The following is a 23,611-nucleotide window of genomic DNA, read 5'->3' as shown; positions in this document are numbered from 1 at the left end:
GGAGATACCTTTCTATGGATGAAGATAAATTTATTAAAAACCATGTTATAATCTTCATCCAAGCACAAGTTGATGGAGATACCTTTCTATGGATGAAGATAAATTTATTAAAAACCATGTTATAATCTTCATCCAAGCACAAGTTGATGGAGATACCTTTCTATGGATGAAGATAAATTTATTAAAAACCATGTTATAATCTTCATCCAAGCACAAGTTGATGGAGATACCTTTCTATGGATGAAGATAAATTTATTAAAAACCATGTTATAATCTTCATCCAAGCACAAGTTGATGGAGATACCTTTCTATGGATGAAGATAAATTTATTAAAAACCATGTTATAATCTTCATCCAAGCACAAGTTGATGGAGATACCTTTCTATGGATGAAGATAAATTTATTAAAAACCATGTTATAATCTTCATCCAAGCACAAGTTGATGGAGATACCTTTCTATGGATGAAGATAAATTTATTAAAAACCATGTTATAATCTTCATCCAAGCACAAGTTGATGGAGATACCTTTCTATGGATGAAGATAAATTTATTAAAAACCATGTTATAATCTTCATCCAAGCACAAGTTGATGGAGATACCTTTCTATGGATGAAGATAAATTTATTAAAAACCATGTTATATGCTGTCCTGTTAATTAGCACACGTATACCAAGAGCATCACTTTTAATGGAACATTACTCTTCTAATTAGAGTAATTAAAACTACATTTGTAAGTGGATTTTTCCATGTTTCTATTGCATGACTTGATTTTTAGTGCAGGCAAACTTTAAAAATCTTTAAATGTTAGTCCCATTTTTTTTAGTGCTTCAAAAGCCATATGCTTAGCGATCTTGACTTCGTCTGGATGTAAAATCATGTGCTTATTCGTAATCAAAGCATGTTTCTTGTTAAAAAATCTAATAAGTGAAAACGAATCTTTCCGTTTTCTGCCTAAACAAACCCCATTAATACTTGATCATGTCTATACAGAAGGCCGCAAGTATTAATACAAATAGGAAGATATTTATGAAAAAAGCTTCCACATCAGTTTGTCTTGTATGTTTTATTTATCGCAGCGAGTATTTCCTCGGCAAATCCAAACAGATACATGTCTTTGCAGATTGATAGAAATCCATACGATTGTATTTGTTCAGGCTCAGCCTTCCCCAGCTAGTGGTAACATTTTTCAGTTGAGATGCTACTTAGAATCCAGCATAAAGTCTTTCATGGGCCAAGCAAACAGGCCCGCCCAGCTGACAAGGAAAAAGGGCTTTTTGCGCCAAGCGAGAGGAACACTGGAGACTACACACCCTCTCACCTCTAGTAAAACTTAAACGTGATACGGGGGACGTAGCAACCAGATCCACTTAATATTCAGGGTCTTAGGACTGCCAACTGCGATGAGTCATAGTTTAATCGACTCATGATCACCCCATTATTTAAAAACGTTACAGTCCAATAGCTTTATTGGCCCGGTCCTTTTTAATGTGGTGTCTTTAGTCTTCAAGAAAAACCGTCACCCCCTCTCTGCATAATGGAATGACCTCATTTGAAAAGGTGGACCCTCTGCCAATAATGTTTGATTGTCTGATAACTCCAGGTATGTGGTGCATACTGGAACTGTACTCTTTGCAATCAGGTGGACGGGAGAGTACGGTGACGTATACCTGTAATAATTGTATGTAACAATGCTGACAGACTGCTGCTTTGTGCTGAGTGCACCTACTGCTGGTTTGTCCTGCTAATTGCGACTGTCCAGTTATTTGTGTGTTGACTTTGTGATGGCGGAGCTCTGTTACTACTTCAAGTCTCTGTCCATGCTGTGTGGGAGTGTGGCTGGGGGAAAGTGGACCTTGCAGGTGACTTTTCTCAATTTTTCAACTTCAACCGTAAACAGAATTTAACTCCTATAGTTTAGAGCTGTAACAATGGCTGGTTTTTCTTCTCAGTCATGTACAATGAACTAGGTTTTATATTATATTAAATGCAAAATTTTAATAATTATTTTATTTGTTAGTTTAATAATAATTTAAATTTGTGCTATTTAATTATCAAAAAAGGTAAAATAATTTTACATACAATTAAAATATGGTATTTATATTTTGGTTTATGAAATGTATATTTTATAATCAGGACTGGCTTGCATTGAATGATGTTATATTTTTAACATTTGATATGCATGTATTTAATATGTAAATTTTAAGTTATATTTCAATAAAAATAGAAATGGTCAAAAACATTTTATTTTTCTCTAATATATTAATTATATTTTATTTGTGTGGAATCTATAAACATATATATATATTTTTAAAAACTGACTGAAATTTAATGGTGTTATATTTTAATATCCATTTTATCAATGGGAGTGCAAAAGGTTGACTTTCTGCTAGTTTTTTTGTCCACTGGAGACAGTGATGAGATGAAAGGCACGTAGATTGATGAGAAAATCCTACAAAAATGTTGTTGGCAGTGTTGTGTGGCTTGTGATGCCATGTGACACCTGGGCTGCAGGTAAACATCAAAGGCTGTGGAGCGCAGTGCACTGTCTGCGGGGAGAGTGTTGGTCCTCCGCGAGAGGAAATCTTTGCAAATCTCCCCGGTCGAGATTGTTGTGTAACCACAACACTGGTCTGCCACCTTGATCCCACTCTCACTACCACTGTCTGAGGCTCACTTCAGATAGCGTAGAGAAACGGTCCATTTTCAAACCATATATCTATGTGTATTATATATACATATCAAATAATGTAGAAAAACAGTCAATTTTTAATCTATACATCCATTTCTAGGTCTATATACATGTTAGACAGGGTAAAAAGAAAAGTCTCTTTTCAAACTACATCTATTTCTAGGTCTATGTACATATTTGTCAGGGTGAAAAAAGTCACTTTTCAAACTATACATCTATATCTAGGTCTATATACATATCTGACAGGGTAGAAAAAGTCACTTTTCAAACTATACATCTATTTCTAGGTTTATATACATATCAGATAGGGTAGAGAAACAGTGGATTTTCAAACCATACATCTATTTCTCTATTTCTTTTAGTATTTTACATATACATACATTATAAACATGTATATTGGTATATTAAGTTGAAGGCAAACATATTTTTGCAAGAATTTAATGAGAAAGTTTGTTTTGTGCTTTTTTTTACCTTCATAAGTCCTTCATGAGGATACAAATATGCATAAAATTCTAAATAGTCTTCTATGTTCATTGCGATTGCTGATCAGATGTATGAATGCATATCATAATATTTTTTATATACCTGTGGTCAGACTTGTTTATTGTTTATGCAGGATGTCTAACATAAAATGTTATATGTCTAATGTCGTGAACATATTCAATATGGAATTCATCTTTGTAAACAATATTTAGCACAATGTATGTACCGTAGTTGACTGGACCTGAGTACAAAGTAATCCTTTGCTAAGTGTGGCATCGGGTGAGTCCAAAGATGACAGTGGGTTATACAAATCAAAAGAGGAAAAGCCATCAAATGGCCTTGCACATTATATCAGATAGTTCATGTGATATATGCTCTCTTGTCTTTTAAGAAAATGCATATTAAACATGCAGGGTTGTGGTGGAGCATTCATCGATGGTTGCGGGGCGAGACGTAGCCAAGTGGTAAAGTGCTCGCTTGATGAGCGGTCAGTATGGGATCGATCTCTGTCGGTGGGCCCATTGAGCTATTTCTTGTTCCAGCCAGTGCACCACGACTGGTATATCAAAGGCCATGTTATTTGCTAACCTGTATGTAGGATGTTGCATATAAAAGATCCCTTGTTGCTAATGATTTATTAATCATTGGCTATTGGATGTCAAACTTTATGTAATTCTTACATACAGTCCCAGTGAGGAAACCTGCTACATCTTTCCATTATTAGTGAGGGATCTTTTATATGCACCATCCCACAGACAAGATAGCACATACCACAGCCTTTGAAGTCATGGTGCACCGGCTGGAACGAGCAGTTATATGAAGTCTCTTGTTTGTAATATAATGTAGAATACATTATTATTATTATCCATCTCATAAAATCTCCTGATCTCATATCTGCCACGCTAGGTCCTGTCAAGGACAGCGTCACACAAGTTTCCAATCAGTCAGGCCAGGAACATGGTGACACTCTGCATGTTATAAATACACATTTGTGGAGGATTTGTCAATCATGCTGAAGGTTTAATTTGCTGCATCCATAGAAAAGTGGTGTCCATCAATGTTCCTCTTTGTCACCAATTTCCTTGCCGGATAAACATGATGAGGTTACTGGTACTCAATCACTGTGGAAGATTTTATCGTCCTGGGCCCCGTTCCACAAAGCAATCTTAGCCCTAAAATCACCTTAAGTTCATAGCTAAGTTAGTACTAAAATCGCTTCGTGAAACGGGGCCCAGTTAGAGATTTTATCATTCTGTTAGTGATTTTATCATCCTGTTACAGATTCTATCATCCTGTTACAGATTCTATCATCCTGTTACAGATTTTATCATTCTGTTTGTAATTTTATCATCCTGTTACAGATTCTATCATCGTGTTGCAGATTCTATCATCATGTTGCAGATTTTATCATCATGTTAGAGATTTTATCATTCTGTTCGTGATTTTATCATCCTGTTACAGATTTGATCATTCTGTTGGTGATTTGATCATCCTGTTACAGATTTTATCATTCTGTTCGTGATTTTATCATCATGTTACAGATTTTATCATGCTGTTGGTGATTTTATCATCCTGTTACAGATTCTATCATCATGTTGCAGATTTTATCATCCCGTTAGAGATTTTATCATTCTTTTCATGATTTTATCATCCTGTTACAGATTCTATCATGTTGCAGATTCTATCATCATGTTGCAGATTTTATCATCATGTTAGATATTTTATCATTCTGTTTGTGATTTTATCATCATGTTACAGATTCTATCATCATGTTGCATATTTTATCATCATGTTGGAGATTTTATCATTCTGTTGGTGATTTTATTATCCTGTTACAGATTCTATCATCATGTTGCAGATTTTATAATCATGTTAGTGATTTTATATCCTGTTATTCTGTTAGTGATTTTATAATCCGGTTAGATTTTAGCATCCTGTTAAAGATTTTATCATCTTGTTACAGATTTTATCATCATGTTAGTGATTTTATCATCCTGTTACAGATTTTATCATCCTGTTATATATTTTATCATCATGCTACATATTTTATCATCAAGTTACAGATTTTCTCCTGTATCTTCCTGTTAGTGATTTTCTCCTGTTACAGATTTTTTATCATCCTGTTACAGATCTTATCATTCCAAACAGTCTTCATAACCAAGGTGGTAATATACAGAAGGGCAAACTGATTGTGATTTGGATACCCTTGGTATTTTAGATCACAGCTAATATTGTAATTTTGTTATTTTTGATGTATTAAACAATTACTGTACATTAGGTGGCATTCCTCATTTTCCATTTTCACAGGTATTGATCACCTTGAGAGTAAAAAATAATTAGCCACATTATTAATAAAATGTGAATTTATTTTATATGTTAAAAAAACCCCCAAGTACACACAAAAGTATCTAGATAATGAAATCAACTGCATAACAGTTGTAAATGAATGTCGATTTCACTTAAAAGTTCCCATTATATTCCTGGCCTTGCTGGTGTTTTCAAGGAAATTGAGTAGGACATTGACATTATGATCAAAAGTTAAGTTTAAGTTTAATTTTTTTTTAAAGAAGCTGTATGAATGAACGAAAGAATGTTTAATGATCCCCCCTCCCCCCCCAGCATAAAAAATGCATTGGCTATTGGGTGTCAAACTAAGGTAAATGTGAAAATGAAAGAAGCTGTATGTGTACAGATATCTTTACTTAACATTCTTAGATGTGACAAACTAAGGTAAATGTGAAAATGAAAGAAGCTGTATGTGTACAGATATCTTTACTTAACATTCTTAGATGTGACAAACTAAGGTAAATGTGAAAATGAAAGAAGCTGTATGTGTACAGATATCTTTACTTAACATTCTTAGATGTGTCAAACTCGGGTAAATGCGAAAATGAAAGAAGCTGTATGTGTACAGATATCTTTACTTAACATTCTTAGATGTGTCAAACTAAGGTAAATGTGAAAATGAAAGAAGCTGTATGTGTACAGATATCTTTACTTAACATTCTTAGATGTGACAAACTAAGGTAAATGTGAAAATGAAAGAAGCTGTATGTGTACAGATATCTTTACTTAACATTCTTAGATGTGACAAACTAAGGTAAATGTGAAAATGAAAGAAGCTGTATGTGTACAGATATCTTTACTTAACATTCTTAGATGTGTCAAACTCGGGTAAATGCGAAAATGAAAGAAGCTGTATGTGTACAGATATCTTTACTTAACATTCTTAGATGTGTCAAACTAAGGTAAATGCGAAAATGAAAGAAGCTGTATGTGTACAGATATCTTTACTTAACATTCTTAGATGTGTCAAACTAAGGTAAATGCGAAAATGAAAGAAGCTGTATGTGTACAGATATCTTTACTTAACATTCTTAGATGTGTCAAACTAAGGTAAATGCGAAAATGAAAGAAGCTGTATGTGTACAGATATCTTTACTTAACATTCTTAGATGTGTCCTTTAGGACACTGAACTAGTTTCCTGATTATCATTAGAAAAAGAGAAATAAAATGTTTAAGAAGTATCTTTATCATATATATTAAAACTACAGTGGTTACTGTCTTCTAGTATTAAATGAAAAGATGACAATTACTATAGTTGGAATGAACGACAATGCATATAATTTATAATTTATTTAATCATTAATTCCTGTTATAGTGTAAAACTAAAGAAATACAGATGAATATTACTTAACCTAAACTTAAACTTAATATACTTTTTTGATGTAAAAAAACCACCAGTTTATTATGTCATCTGTTATAAAAACTTTGGTTTATTATTCATTTTTATTACAAAAACCTGCAACATTATTAGTTACCATGTAGCAAGTTCTGAACCATCTAGGACAGAGAAGATTCCAGATCATGTCAACCTCAAAGCCATAGCTCTACCATTTACCAAATCCACCAATTGTCAATTTTAGGAACAATTGGAGAATTCTATTTTTATGAGGCAAACAAAACTCATCTAGTAATTGATATTTGTTGGAAAATAACTCTGGGTTTTGCATTTTTTAAAAGATAATTTGTCGAAATGTTTTGCTCACCCAGAGCTGCATGCATGTATAACCTTGCAACCTGGTCAGTAACCTACCGGTACTAGATCGAGTTCTGTCATCTTCGTGGAAAACAACCAAGTTGTTCACACCTACTATTCACCATAGCAGCTGAAAAGCCTAGATATGCAACAGAAATAAATATATTTTTAACTATGCGCATAAGAAAGTAATTTTCATTGGTAAATTTTGATACTGTATGTAAATTTCAGCCAGTTGACGAACAGGGATGGGTAAAAGATTGTAGGTATATTGTACATCTTCAAATTCGAGAAGATTCCACACCAACAGGTCTACATTTAAATGTTTGTAGAAGAAGTATACATAGAAAAACTACGGTTTTAAGAATGTAAGTATATTTACAGTCATATCTGTATAAAGCAACCAGCTAAGAAAGTGTCTCTCAATGGTCTGTTAATTTCATTCATCCTAGTTAGTTATAAAGCTGTATTAAATATATTCAGCTGTTATATGTGTATCTGATCGTCGGTAAATTTGATTCCTTAGTGATGCCATTTTTCAAATTCAACAGCAATAAAATGCTAAGGTATTTAAAGATTAATGAACATATACTTTAATAATATGTAAATGTATGTAAAGGAAAGTCACCAGAATATCTTAAATTTAAAAACAACTTTAATAGCCGTTAATAACATGGAAAACCCTAACACAAACTCTGGGTTGATAAATCTTCACCCATTTGGGTAGTAAACATTATTTTATGTTATGAATGATGTTTTTTCGAGAGACATCAGAAGTAAAGTTTGTTTTGTTTAATGACACTACTAGATTTATAGTCATTTGAAATGATATTTAAATTGACAGATTTTGGATTTTAAAAAAAGAAAAAAAGGATTAGCTGTGTGATTCTCATAATGGCAGGAGGAACTCCATGGCAGCAGTTTATGATTTATGTCCTTACAAGAAAGTGATCTCTGATTGGTCAGTGTTTATCATGTGTGCATGTGGTATTAGTGTGATCAGATAGTAAAAAGAAAAATGGTTTGATTCTACAAGTGGAAATTCCAGTCCTCTGAACATTGCAAGAACAATAGTTTTATTTATACTGGGACAAGTCTGCTTTTACCTTATGTATTTTTCATTTGTGTACTATATTTAGGACATTGTATAGGGTTACTAAAAAATAACATAAGTTATTTGAATTGTGACATAAATGGGTTACGCCAACTTTCAGTGCTCAGAGGTCTGTGGTTTAGTAATTGATATCAGTCATTACATAACAGAAGAAAGAGAAATCATTATTTTTTAAATCCAATTATGAATGAATGAATGTTTAACAACACCCCAGTACGAAAAATACATCGGCTATTGGGTGTCAAACTATGGTAATGCAAATAAATAAAGTGATGATCAACATCAATATAAAAATTCAAGACTTAAACAAAAACAGTGTAAAGAACTGTGCAAAAACACAAATATCACAGAATTTTACGGATACTGAATTTTACTCAAAACTTCAATTTTGTGCTGTATTGGCCATTCTCAAAGAGAATGTTACACCCCTGCACCACAGTGAGGTTACAGCACACGCAGGGGTAAATCCAATTAGGCTATATACAAATATTAACATTTTCGTAAGCTTTTGAACAAAACAAACAAATGTTAATAGAAATTTTCCATATAAAATCGTAATCTTTTTAATGTACAGTTTAGGAGGGAAGAGCAGCTAGGACAAAATGGAGTATGGATAATTATGAATGGCCTCTTTATTATTATTTTTAATTTATTTATTTTATTATTATTAAATTTAGTTTGTATTATTATAATTTTGTTAAACTTTATTATCTCCAGATCAATGACAATGCCAGGGTTACACCTCTTTATTGGTTTTATATGCATATATAGACATACAAGAAATTAGGTGCGGGATGTAGCCCAGTGGTAAAGTGCTCGCCAGATGTGTGATCAATCTAGGATCAATCCCCATTAGTGGACCCATTGGCTATTTCTCTTTCCAGCCAGTGCACAATGACTAGTATATCAAAGGCTATATTGTATGTGTTACCTTGACTGTGGGATGGTGGATATAAAAGATCCTTTGCTACTAATGGGAAAATACAGTGAATTTCCTTGCTAAGACTATATGTCAAAATTAACAAATGTTTGACATCCAATAGCCAAAACAAATTTTAACACATAATAATTTGTTTTATATTGCATGGAATTGCATATTTTGTTGAATATATCATCATTAAAAGTTGTGCGGTTTGTTTGAACACCTTTCATAGTTAAGAAGTCTAACACAAGGTCTATACATATGGCACCCGAATCTGACGGTAGGTTCTCTTTAAACAGTGATAAGCGTCATAAGATAAGCACTTATCACCAGTTTTATAGATAACTTCCTGTAGTGGTTTATGTAACGTGTGTTTAGTATTATTTAGCTGGAACAATTAAATCTCAACGTTACATAGATTGTGAGAATATGAATGCTTGTGTTACATCACCAGCCCTTACTGCCTTCAAACAGTGAACGTAATAAATATAGGCTGGGGTCCTTAAGAAATTATTACCTGAATAGGATTGTCGTTTAATACTGCTAACCACTCATAAAATCTTTGGGAACACAACAACCATCATGGAGAAAGAAAACAAGATACTGTACACATGTTAGCCAAATGTTCAGGATCACACTTTATTGAATTTTAAAAAATATTTTGGGCAGTAAACTATTAAAAAACAAAACAAAACCCCCAAAAAACCTTGAACTCTCCCAAAATACATTTTTATTATTATTATAATTTTTAATTTTTTTTTAAACAACACCACCACCACCCCCCACCCCCCCCAAAAAAAAAACCCAACCCCAAAACCCATAAAAAAAAAACCTTCACTCATTCAGAGTTTAAACATTAACACAACATTATGGTAATAGTCATCATTTCCAGTGCTCTAACTATGGAAATTATATATAAATCCAAGCAAATATACATGTACATGTAGATGGGAAAATGAATTGTACAAATACAATGCAGGTTTTTTTAATATTTTTTTTAAATCAAAACTAATATAAAGGAATTTTAACAAATGCACCTGACATAAAAAAAAAAATAAACCCCCCCCCCCCCCAAACCATTAAGTGTTTGTATCTATCTCAACCCACTCCATTCCATAGTTAGTTGAATATGGCTTCCGTTACTAGAGTGTAAATATTCACACACTAATACAGGATACCACATAACCAACAGGAAGAAACTGTTAACGTTTTATTGCATATGAAAATCAAACATAGCCAGAAGCATAAAGTGGGTGACTTGACACTTTTTAATACTCTGATTTAAAATATAGGTCAGGCTAAAAACAAATAACTAATAAATATATTCCCCTAAAGCAATAATAAAAATAAGTAAACGTGTCTTTAAAAAGTCCTAATGAGTGTAATTTGCCCTAAGATAACATACAGTTGATTATAAAAATGTATTTTAGTAACAGTACATAATCATTTGGAAAAAACATATTTATGTCCATATGTCTGGATTTTGGATCAGCATTGGCACATGTACAATTAACAAAAGTTACAGTTTAGTTTAACAACATCATTAGAACACATTGATTTATCGGCTATTGGCTATTGAAGAAACCCTCTATATATTTTTTATTAGTAGCAAGGGATATTTATATGCACTGTCCCACAGACAGAATAAAACATATATGAACAGACAGGAACAAGAAATAGTCCACTAATGGAGATTGATTTTTTTTTTTTAAACAATATTTATTGACATTTATATTAAAGGCATACTGTCACAGATTTAAGGACCTTATTTCTCTAAAAATTGCTAATAAATGATGATTACGTTAATTTTGGAAACCAAATCTAGCTATCGCATCACCATAACCTGAACCATGATGGAGTGAAATCCATGTCAACCCTCTTGGCAATATTAATTTTTGAATTACGGACCATTGCCATAATTCAATAATTTTTACAAAATATCATTAGTAAGTGGAGTATGGTGGTTACATAGATGGTTGAATAAAGTACATTTAGGGACAGTGCAAATTTATATTTGTTTAGGTAATACTTTGTTAAGCCATTTAATAGGTCAGTGGTCTGTGACAATTGACCAACAAGTAATGCCTATATTAAGGTCTCTCCCTACATTTGACAATTACACATTTTACATGGCAGACAAAATAATACAATTGATTTAAAACAAGTAGACAGATAAAAAGAAGTGAAGATTGTAGGTGGGGATGTGTGTATGTTTGTGTGTATGACAGAGAGACAGAGACAGAGATTTGTCAGAAATTGTCAAAGCATATTTGATTGCAACTATAAACTGTTGTGAACAGTGTTGAATCATTTTGAACATCTCAGTATTTTCTTGATTGTTGAAATTTGAGTCGATCAATCATAGACAGATGAACAATTTACCATTGGACTATGTCCTGCCACTATACAATTAACAAGATGACTTTGTGATGGTACATTTGAATCAGATTAATAATTTAATAGCTGCCTGTTCTTAATTGGATAAGTCATTATAATAATTGATGCAGCAATATGATGATTATTTGTTTCCTTGTGAAGTAGATGTGTACATAAATGTAATACTTTTATAGTCTTCTGGACTTTTGTATACAACTTTTGGTATGTTATAATATCGTCTTATTGTACAAACATAAAATAATCAATGTACATAACAGGCCTTGAGATGAAAAATAAACTGATCCCCAGATTTGGCTTCTGATGATTGATGTTTTGAATACCTAAGACAACCAAATAACCAATCTATAAACACAAGATATCAAAAATACTATTATTATTTTTATTTTATTACAGATTTTTAAAATCTAATATTTATTATCAAAGAAACAAAACAAAAATAGACATATCTCTTAATTTTGTTTTATATACATAATAATCCACTTTCTTAAACGAGGAAATGGAAAAAAGTTTTCCAACAAGTTTGTTTGGTCATATACATGTAGCCTCTATTCGAAGGCTGGAATGTATTATCAGTCCTGCTATCAAAGTTGACTGTCTGTGGGATATAGTGGAATTATTGTGCAGGTACTAAGGTACACACTTCCACGTTACCACTTTTCATAGCCTGTCCGTTGTTAAGCTTTAACATCAATCACTTACATTGCTTTGCCGTGTTGATTAACCTGGTTACAAACAACACAGTTATAGTCTGCTTTATTTTGGTGACAAACATAACAGTGACATTACCCCATAGATTTCTTGTCAAATGTGTGGTAAGATTTACATTGACCTAAAATACCAGTAATTATTAAATATAGTTCAAAAGAAAGCTGTTGATTTATTAGAACTTTGTACTTGTACCATTGGGCATGTAAGTTTTCAGCACTCTGATGTGGTTATGCCCAAGTTCAAGTAACCTTTAGCCCTCAACACATTTTAATTATGGTTAGAAAAAAAAGTGTATTTTAAACACAGTAGCTGGCTACCATTTGGACGTCTAAAGAGGGACTTTGTTGCTATGACATGGATATATATTTGTTTAATTAGCAACTAGGGATTCATTATTAGCACTTGCCCAAAAACAGATAATGAATGTATGAATGTTTAACAACACACCAGCATGGAAAATACATTGACTATTGGTTGTGAAACTGTCAAAAAAAACAAGATGAGACATTTTTTAATGTTTAACTTGGTTATGTATGTTTTATTAAAGTTGAAGCACGCTTTCATGAGCATACACCTTAGCTATCTGGCCTTTTAGTCCTTGAAGGAAGAAGGATTTTGTTTATTTAGTGGTATACTCAACACATTTTAATTATGGTTAAATAATGTCTGACATATGGTCAAGGACCACACAGATAAGAAGAGAGGAAACTCGCTGCTGCTATGTCATGGGCTACTCTTTGATTAGCAGCAAGGGATATTTTATTTATGTACTTCCCCACAGGCAGGATAGTACACACCATGGCCTTTTTACACCAGTTGTGAAGCACGGGTTGGAATGAGAAATAAACAAATGAGTCCACAGACAGGGATTGGTTCTAGACCGATCCATATCAAATGAGAGCTTGACCACTGGGCAACTTCGGTAATCAATTATTAGTCTCCTACTTGGTTTCAACAGAGTGGACTATAAGTTTTGTCTTCATCTAGTGTGACTGTCTGTCTGTTTCTGTCCCTCATACAGTTTTCTGCAATGCCTAAAAATATTGTGCCAAAATGAATTCTATTTACAGTTTTATCATGTAGTTACAAATCAGCTTTGACTTCCATGAGGATTTACACATTTTTGAAAAAGGTACTTGGTAGATGTGATATTTTTTTGGGTCTGGTACTGGTGGTATATAGGGCACATGTTGAATACTTGGTTATACTAAATTGAACAGTACACTGTTTGTACACCTGGCAGGCCACATTAAGTAATTACTGTAGCCATGGAAACAGATAGAGAAAAATTGGGATTATGGAGTACTCTTTTAAGTTTTTGGTGGCAGCAGATATTTTAAGACATGAAGTTGTTATAGCCCTGTTTGTTAAATTGCGGCACTGCTGGGCTGTTGATGGGGCCTGTTGATGACAGAATGTGACATGCCCTGCTTGTATCTAAACACTGTACAAACAAAGTCTGAGAGGTAAATGTCAGAGGTGTGCTTTCTGTAATGAGTGGGGTACCATGGGTCACTCAGGAACCTTTGGTTATGATGTTTATCCACCTTCAATTGAAAACATAACCAAATCAAACACAGGTGTCAAAAATAGCTGTATGTTTAGCAAATAGAGGTCTTTACAAGAACAAATGTCACCTACCACAGTTACTTCTTAGTGCAGTTTTCAGTTAACAAATGAAATGTAAGAGAATATTGTAAGTAGATCAAACACAGTGTAATTGATCAGGTATTGGGTGTCGTACCTAAGGTAAATGTTACTATGTACTGACAGGTTAAACGAAGATGGGAAATTAACTCCGATATCTTTGTGGAACAGTTAATTTGAGTCTTTAAAACGACATCACAAAGATTCATTTCTGTGTGTTGTCCTGTTTATGGAAAAGTGTATATAAAAGAAACGAATGAAGCTTTTAATTATGGTGGATATCGGTTTCTTTTCTCACTATTTATACACAGTGTTCAAATACATGTATATATATCTGGTTTCAAGGGATTCACTGTAGTCTTAAAATATACTGATGTGTTTTGAAACAAACATGCCTGTCGTTATTTCCATTTGTTTGACAACTAATAACCACAATTAGCAATGGTTTAGGTGACAATTTTCAGCTATTTTAAACATTATTTATTCTATTAAAAAAATAAATAAAAAAATATTTAGATCATTAAGTGGCTATGCATGGTGACAGGTTTCTCAATCCACTTTCTGCATGCCTAGTAAGGTAATAAAGTACATGGCTTTTAATACCATGTAAAATCATCAATTATTACATACTCGGCAAGCATTTTAGAGTGGATTGGGTTTTCTCTCTTCATGTCCGTTCACTCAGAGAGACAATTTAAGATGTGCACAATTGCCCTTAATTGCTCTAAATGTGTCACCATGCTTTCTATTCTGAAAAGTACCAATCCACGATGTCCCAGGATCAACACAAATTCATTGAATTTCCAGTTGTTCGGTTGTCAAGATCTGAATTTTACAACCCAACTGTTCACATTATAAAAACTGCTCTGATCGACCTGTGTTAGTTAAACATTTGCATATTTAAAAATCATAATGCTTGATTCTGCTTCTGAAGTGTCTTATAGTGACTGTTTTGTTGATAGTGACATTTGAAGCCCATGTACCAAGTGTTCAGATTGCCTTCAGTTTACTCATTCTTATACAACCAGAGGGTGCGGTGGCCCTGTACCATTACAACCGGGTAAATGATAACTGGGAAGTGCCACAGACTCAATGGTGCACACACGTGAAACATATGGTCTGCAGGAAGTCAAGAATCAACTTGCATCAAAGTGATCTGATGCATTTGAAAGCAGTAACAGTGATTTGGTTCAAATGGTACATGCTCTGATTTGTCAACAGGCTTGTATGAGACTCAAAGGAGAGGAATGTTTGTTTAATGACGCCCTAAGACGCTGTTGGATTCGCTGTTGGATTCGTGGCTATTGGGTGTCAGACATGTGGTAATTGTGACATGAATGTGAGACCAGGAATTTATATTGCACTCTCCTACAGACAGCCTGGCATGCATACATCATGCTATGGAGGCTGGACGTAGCTCAGTGGTGAAATACTTACTTGATGTGTGTTGGATCTAGGATATAGAATCTAATGGTGTGATCGAAGATCAATTCCTATCATTGCCCATTGGGCAATTTCTCATTCCATCCAGTGTTTCACAACTGGTGTAACAAGGGCCATATTAATGGACTGTCGTATATGTAGGATGATGCATATATAAAATATCCCATGCTGCATTAGAAAGAGTGGCCATGTCATGGTGGAAGCTGTTTCCTTTCATTATCATTTTGGCCGTAACTTTATGTCAGATGCCATAGAATTGTAGATAAAAATCTTTTAAGTGTATCTACCAGCCTCAGTGGCGCAGTGGTTAAGCCATCGGACTGCAGGCTGGTAGGTACAGTGTTTGCATCCCTGTACCGGCTTCAACCCAGAGCGAGTTCTTAAGGGCTCAGTGGGTAGGTGTAAGGTCACTACATTCTCTTCTCTCTCACTAACCAACTAACAACTAACCCACTATCCTGGACACACAGCCCAGATAGCTGAGGTGTGTACCCAGGACAGCATGCTTGAACCTTAATTGGATATAAGTACGAAAATAAGTTGAAATGAATATCTTTAAATAAAACATTTCTTCCTTCATTCATTGGGAATTGTGAAATTGTTTAATATGCACATTCAGAGCAAGCTGCCCTGTCCTGGGCATAAGAACCAGTCTCGACCGGTTCCTCCGTCCAGGACATCATTCATGATGATCTTCCATAACAAAGCATGGGTGGCATGTGTTGTGGTTGTGGAGCAGTTGCCTGAAGCATGTGTCACATGGATAATCACCCTTTTGCCCCATCAAATGCTGTGGTATGTGCTGTCCTGTCTATGGTGAGAATTACATGTAAAAGATGTCTTGCTTATATTTGGTAGGAGTAGCCTACATGCATGTGTATAAGGGACAGCAGCAAGTTTCCTCTCAGTATCTCGACTTTGTGTCAAATGTAGCTGGTTTTCTCTGAAGAATATGAAAGAAAGAAAGAAATGTTTTATTTAATGACGCACTCAACACATTTTATTTATGGTTATATGGCATCAAACATATTGTTAAGGACCTCACACATATTGAGAGAGGAAACCTGCTGTCGCCACTTCATGAGTTATTCTTTTCAGTTAGAAGCAAGAGATCTTTTATATGCACCATCCCACAGACAGGATAATACATACAACTGCCTTTGCTACACCAGTTGTGGAGCACTGGCTGGAATGAGAAATAGTCCAATGGGTCTACCAACGGGGATCGATCCTAGATCGATTGCACATCAAGCAAGCACTGTACCTCTGAGCTACATCCCGCTCCCTCTGAAGATTATGTGTCAGAATTACCAAATGTTAGACATTCAGTAGCCAATGATTAATTAATGTGCTTTAGGTGTGTTGTTAAATAAAATTGATGTAATTTACGAAGCCTTTTTATGTCTCACACATGTGTAACTACATACATTTAAAATGCTTAAACATTTGTGTTTAAGAAAAACAGACTTTGTAACTTGAGCCCAATAAAGTTTAACTTTCACTGGTTGCTCGTGGATGGTGTGACCAAATAGAGAGTAAAAGTAGTTGGTCCTCCCAGCTACTGAAGGTCATTCATGTAGTGTTTGAGAAACCACCTGTAGGTTGTTAGTTGACTCTTTCGTTGGGTCCTGTGCTGTATGCATACTAATTAGTATTATCTCACCACTAATGTTGTATAGGAACGATATTTGGAGTGGTGGGGGGAGGGGGCACACAATCTCTTGTCGAGGGGGCACAATCTCTAGTGAAAGGGGGCACAATGAATATAAATAAAGATAAAAATCCACTTGTGCCTCCCACCACTAGAAACTGCCCCCCCCCCTTCTACTAGAGACTGCCCCACTCAACAAGAGATTGTGTGCCCCCCCCCCACCCCCCACCCCACTACTCCTTAAGCACCCCTTTAGTTCCTACGGGCCTAGTTGGACAAATGCTTTATAAGAATTTGGAGGATATGCCCAAGACACCTGCTTGAGCTTTTGGTGGAGTACGTTATAAGCATTTAATGAAAGGTTTATTGATATTGCACCACAATGCCAAATCAGTTCATTGCAGGTACTGAAGATATAGTTTTTTTTCAAGAACATAAGTGTTTTCACTAACATCTACCTCACTGAGGTAAAAAAAAGAAGAAGAAAAAGGCAAAACATTGACTCAGGGTTAGATGGCTGTTTGTACATTATATGCCTTGGAATGCAGCACACGCGGAGTATTGAAAGTAAATTGAAGAAGGTAAAATTGGCCACGCACCCTTTCAAGTTGCGGTGGGTGTTTCGAGCACTTCAAGTCAAAGTGTGTTTACTTTGTGGTTCTTTCTGTTGAATTTATTTTAGCCCTGGAGCCTCTGTTAAAACTTTCTTCTTTGTTATTTTCCTCTAATGAAGTTGAGTTGCACCGAGATCATGCTCTGTATTAATAGTTGTACTGTTACTGCCAGGGAGTGCATTACACCACAACTGCTTAATATAACAAAGACTGTGGTATGTGCTATTCTGTTTGAGGGAAATTACATATAAAAAACTCAAGGCTACAAAGCATTAATAAAAGTAGGGGTAGGATGTAGCCCAGTGGTAAAGCACCCAATTGATCCATGATTGATCTGGGGATCAATCCCCATTGGGGTACTCATTGGGCTATTTCTTATTCCAGCCAATGCACCATGACTGATATATCAAAGGTCATGGTATGTGCTATCCTGTGTGGGATGGTGTATATAAAAGATCCATTGCTACTAATGGAAAAAAGTAGTGGGTTTCCTCTCTAAGACTATATGTCAAAATTACCAAATGTTTGACATCCAATAGCCGATGATTGATAAATCAATGTGCTCTAGTGGTGTCGTTAAACAAAACAAACTTTAAGTGTGTTAAAATAACATCACACTATCAAAGAAAAACCAAAAGTCTTAAATAATTTTGTTGAGTATATAATAGACAATGTGGTTGGGTGTCATTAACATTACATTCCCCTTTTGTGTGAAAGCAACTTAGAATTACTGGTGACATTTATTATATCACAGAAGGACTATTACCCCGAGATTGTGTCAATAGTGCATCATGTTAACCGCCTGTATTTATAGTGTTATTCGGGAAATGTGTACGGGAGAGAAAATATGTCACATTGAATGAAGTACAATTGTTTAAATACCAGCAACAGATAATGGGGATAACGGGCATGAACTGGAAATTTTATTACTTACTATTTCTGCTGTATTTATTTATTCATGGCCGATAGCCAGTGGTGTTAGAAAAGCAGTGTACTGTTGGACATTGCCTGTGTCGAAGTCAGGATACGGTATTAGTGTATCATGTAACGGTTGTTGTCAGGAATATAGCATGCCTAATTAGCAAGGTATAAAGAAGGTAATCCAGGACAAAATTGATAGGTTTTTGTCATGTCATGATCAATTGCCAATTGCCTCAGTTAATTCAAGCTTTTGATAGATGGGCAGGAAGTTATACTGGTAAGAATGTACTTTAAAAAGCATTAAATCTGTTGGCTGTAATTAATTACTCTAGACTCAATTTTCTCTATTAACTAAAATTACTTTTATGCATTTTTTTTTTCAATATTGTTTAAAAAATATTATTAAAACCTTTTCAAACAGAACTGAGAACACTTATTTTAATGACAATTGCTTGTATTATATTCAGTTCTGTTCAGTTTACTATATTAAATCTGTTTTACAAACATGTCTCATCCCATAATAATCTGTTAGATTAAGCAAACACCTGTCTTAAGAATTAACATAAATGGTCTTACATGGTACACAACCTTTTGGCACAGCCCTTTACATTGTGATGTAATTAATGCTTGATATTAATGAATGAATGAATGAATGAATGTTTAACGACACCCCAGCACGAAAAATACATCGGCTATTGGGTGTCAAACTATGGTAATGCAAATAAATAAAGTGATGATCAACATCAATATAAAAATTCAAGGTTTAAACAAAAACAGTGTAAAGAACTGTGCAAAAATACAAATACAAATATCACAGAATTTTACGGACACCGAATTTTACTCTAAACTTCAATTTGTGCTGTATTGGCCATTCTCAAAGAGAATGTTACATCCCTGCACCACGGTGAGGTTACAGCACGCGCAGGGGTGCTTGATATTAATGCTGATCATCAATTCCCACTGACTTGGGAAGTGTGTGTGTGTGTGTGTGTGTGTGTGTGTGTGTGTGTGTGTGTGTGTGTGTGTGTGTGTGTGTGTGTGTGTGTGTGTGTGTGTGTGTGTGTGTGTGTGTGTGCATCCCCCCACAAACAAACACATTTTTGGCACCTTCCTATGCCCGTGATTCCTTAATATATTTACATGTATCAAATTTGATGCCCATGCAATGGCCAACATATTTTTCATGCTAGGGTATATTGTTAAACATCAATTCATTTATTCATTCATGTTTGGTACAAACTGGTCTGTATTAAAAAGGCACAAGGTTTAAAGCAGTTACATTTTATAGTTCTTAAGATGACCCACTGTTTATTAGATTTGTAATGGCAGATTATTTTGACCTGGTGAACCTGCTATTGACAGTACTCTTTAGAACAACCACTTATCTTTTATTATATAAAAGGCACATCAGTCCTGTTTTGTGAATCCATTGACTGACTTTTACAAACAAGTTTGACTATATATACATGTATGTATATCTTTTTATAGTGAAACCCTTAAAACTAGACCCTTTATAAACCACAATTCCTTGAAAGTGAGATATTTTTCATAGTCTATTTTTATATACTGGTACAGAACATAACCTCTCTAAACCAGATACCCCTTAAAACTGGACGTTTTACTTGGTCCAGTGAGTGTCAAGTTTATATCGGTTCTAGTGTGTGTATATATATCTATGTGTGTCTGTGTGTAGGCCTATATGGAACATATACACAGTGTGTGTTACAAACAATGATTAGTTAATAAATACATATAGTTTGATATCCTGTAGACATACATGTTTGGTATTATGCAGAAAAGATGAACTAACCACAGTTTGGTGTGTCACAGTTTCATATAGTTATAAAAGTGGCTACATCCGATGTTAAAACTTGAAAGCCTGATCACCATGTTTGACTTGTCGGTCAACATAATATACATGCCAGCCAGTGGAAAAGTGTTTCCTATGTGACCACATCTACCAGGCAGATAAAAGCAGCATTAATTGGCTCATGCGGTCTCTTTAATTAGCTACAAACACTTGGTGGATTCAGTTTCACACCATATTAATTGCGAGACATCGAGACCTGCTATATTTGAAATCTCGTATCAGTGTGAGGTTTTTCTTCACAGAAATGATTGACAAAGAGTCTTTGACTCTGTCACTTATAGATCACTAAGGATCATTCTGTGTTTAGTTTTTCAACTATTACAATCACAGATATTGATCACTAAATGGAAATTGAATAAACGGACATATAGCATAATAGACAGGATTATAAGTGAAGCATTCAGAAAGTGTCACTGTTGGATATGGGATATGCCAAATATTAAACGTATACTCTTATGAGCTGGGATAATGGTGTCACTGGTTTGTAAGCTTTGCATTAATACACAACTTCCTTTTCAGGTAAGTTAATTGCCATAGTTACCTGGTGAGCAGTATAGCTTTAAAAACTTTCTGGGCAGTATTTGTTTTTAAATTATTTAAAACTGGACATTGTGTTGGGAAAGCTTAAAATTTTTTGTAAAGACTGCATGGTATATAAATATATCTACAAATATATATCAGTATTATTGTTACCTGTAAATATTGGATACATTATGCAGGTTGCTCTGGTTTTGCCATGCCATTCTTTATAAAGAATATTAGTTGTCATTAGATACCAGTTATATTAAAACAAGTTGTTTAAACAAGGAGCAGAAGTAAATTGAATACATTTAAAAAAAAAAATAAACAACAAGTTGTAAGGTAAGTGGTATCTCATGAACATGAATGTAGTATTCTATTTATTACACATCTAAAACCAGGTTTTTTCCAACTAAAACGTTGAAGATTATATTTATTTAAAATGGGTCGTCTCCTACACGGATATGTAAGAAATTATATTTACAAGATTTGAACATACCATGGGTCATCTCCTACACAGATGTGTAAGAAATTATATTTACAGGATTTGAACATACAATGGGTCATCTCCTACATGGATATATAAGAAATTATATTTACAGAATTTTAACATACAATGGGTCATCTCCTACACGGATATGTAAGAAATTATATTTACAGGATTTGAACATACAATGGGTCATCTCCTACACGGATGTGTAAGAAATTATATTTACAGGATTTGAACAATGGATCATCTCCTACATGGATATATAAGAAATTATATTTACAGGATTTTGAACATACATGTACTTTACCATTTTGCTTGGCATTTGATAGTCCATGACTGTATACCTCATGCACAACTAATCGTATTCAAGATCAGAAGTGTTAAACATTTGGTTAAAACTTATACGCTTGTTTAAAATGCAGGGTTGTGAGTACTGTAATTGTATTCAAGTAACTGAATACTTCAGTAAATTATGAAAGCTAATGTTGTTGTTTTTCTTATGTATTACAGAAACTGAATGCAAGCCTGAGAGAGAGAAGGGAAGCTGGTAAGTGCCATTTTCTGTATTCATTTGTTCAGGTACAGGGCTCTCCCTGCATGCTAACAGTTTCTTTTTAGCCAGTGTCATGTATTTGTAGTATTTTCTTTTAAAACATTGCAAAGTGGCTAATATATAACATGTAAAAATTAATTCATTAGCCAAATACTGAATTTATAGTAATTTGAAACAAATTTTAACAATTGGCTTTAATTTAACTATTCTGACAGGGTGAGCCCTGGCCAAATTATATATATTCTGCAGGGGTGGGAATTATCCTCTCATGGACCATTGTGTTTCCTCACATTTTAATCGTTTTTCCCTCTAAAATGTGTCAGACGGCACAGATTTTAACCTAGGATTTCAAGAACTTTCGGGACCCCTCTAGATTTCCTCTCTTTTTTTTTACAGTTCACCAATTCTCACCCCTGATTCTGATAACTGGAACTATAAATACTTAAATTAGAATTTAATCACTTAATAATGATTGATTCCTTGCTGGTAAATTCTAAAAAAAAAAAAAAAGACTAAACAGCTTAACCCTAGCTATTATGTAATTAAGATAAAACAAAATGTAATTCCTTTCCCCCTGTTTTTAAAAGTCTGTTTATAGCATTGCCTATGAAAGGGAAGCCCAGTTCTCTTAGTTTGGTTACAAATAACACAATATTTCTACAAAAAATTTACATTGTTGAAAAAGTGTTGAGCTTCATCGTTACATTCTGGCCATTCAGTGGGGAATAAAAACACAAACAAAGACCCCCTGTTTTGACAATTGGACTAATCCATGCATAGGATGGGAGTAATCCACTTCTGAAAACAAGGTGAGAGGTGCGAAGCTGTGCAATTATTGGCCACGCTGTTCCCGGTATTATGTCTGAATCGCAGTTTGTCTAACAGTTTGCCCAGAAACAACGGGAGTCATGGATGGTCAACATGATGTGGCAAAAGCTACATGGCACGAGTCGACACGCCAAACTGCTTGTAAACAGGCTTCTCCTTCGGGCAACGCTCACCTATTCCGTTAAGAGGTTGTACCGTCTCGTCTGGCCCATCAAGGAGCTTGAGAACTAAGACTTGTTGCCAAGACCTCTGCCACACTACAAGACCACGGGCCACTCAGCTGCCTATTATCACCTTGTCTTGTGTAATGCCCTGTTTTAGAATACACATGTGAGAAAACATGGCGTCTAGTAGTTAATATTCGGGTTTATTACACAAAAGGCCGAGAATGTTTGTAAAACAAATTTTGAGATTTTTACGAATATTTCAAGGTTTCTTTCATTTGTTTGAAAAGCAAGATTTCTCAGATGCTTACTGGAATTTAAAAAATATATATTTATAATCATTTAAAACAGAAAACTTAATTTAAAATAGTATTATTTATTAGGAACTTAATAAAACAATTTAATATTTTTGTCCAAAATGTTGAAAATGTTTATAATATGAGAAGTTATTAAAATTAGCAACATAAAATAGCACTATGATGGAACCTGAAGTTCTAAGTTATGTTTAAAAATTAATGTTGTATCTGAAGCATGTTCAGAAGGGCAAGTAATCACAG

The 23,611-nt window shown here is 34.3% G+C and overlaps 1 protein-coding gene across 3 annotated transcripts in view; it reads left to right on the top strand.

Moving 5' to 3' along the window:
- LOC121376384 (rho GTPase-activating protein 7-like) overlaps positions 1–23,611 on the top strand; it is a 152,342-nt gene that overhangs the window by 50,950 nt on the left and 77,781 nt on the right. For all 3 annotated transcript variants that reach the window (XM_041504233.1, XM_041504234.1, XM_041504235.1), the window contains one exon: positions 22,020–22,056. In XM_041504233.1, the coding sequence (XP_041360167.1) occupies positions 22,020–22,056 (37 nt within the window). The remainder of the gene's footprint in view (positions 1–22,019; positions 22,057–23,611) is intronic.

Source organism: Gigantopelta aegis, chromosome 6 (assembly GCF_016097555.1).
Source record: "Gigantopelta aegis isolate Gae_Host chromosome 6, Gae_host_genome, whole genome shotgun sequence".
In the NCBI taxonomy this organism is placed as follows: domain Eukaryota; kingdom Metazoa; phylum Mollusca; class Gastropoda; order Neomphalida; family Peltospiridae; genus Gigantopelta; species Gigantopelta aegis.
Note: the sequence above shows the minus strand (reverse complement) of the source record. Positions and strands in the feature narration are given on the sequence as shown.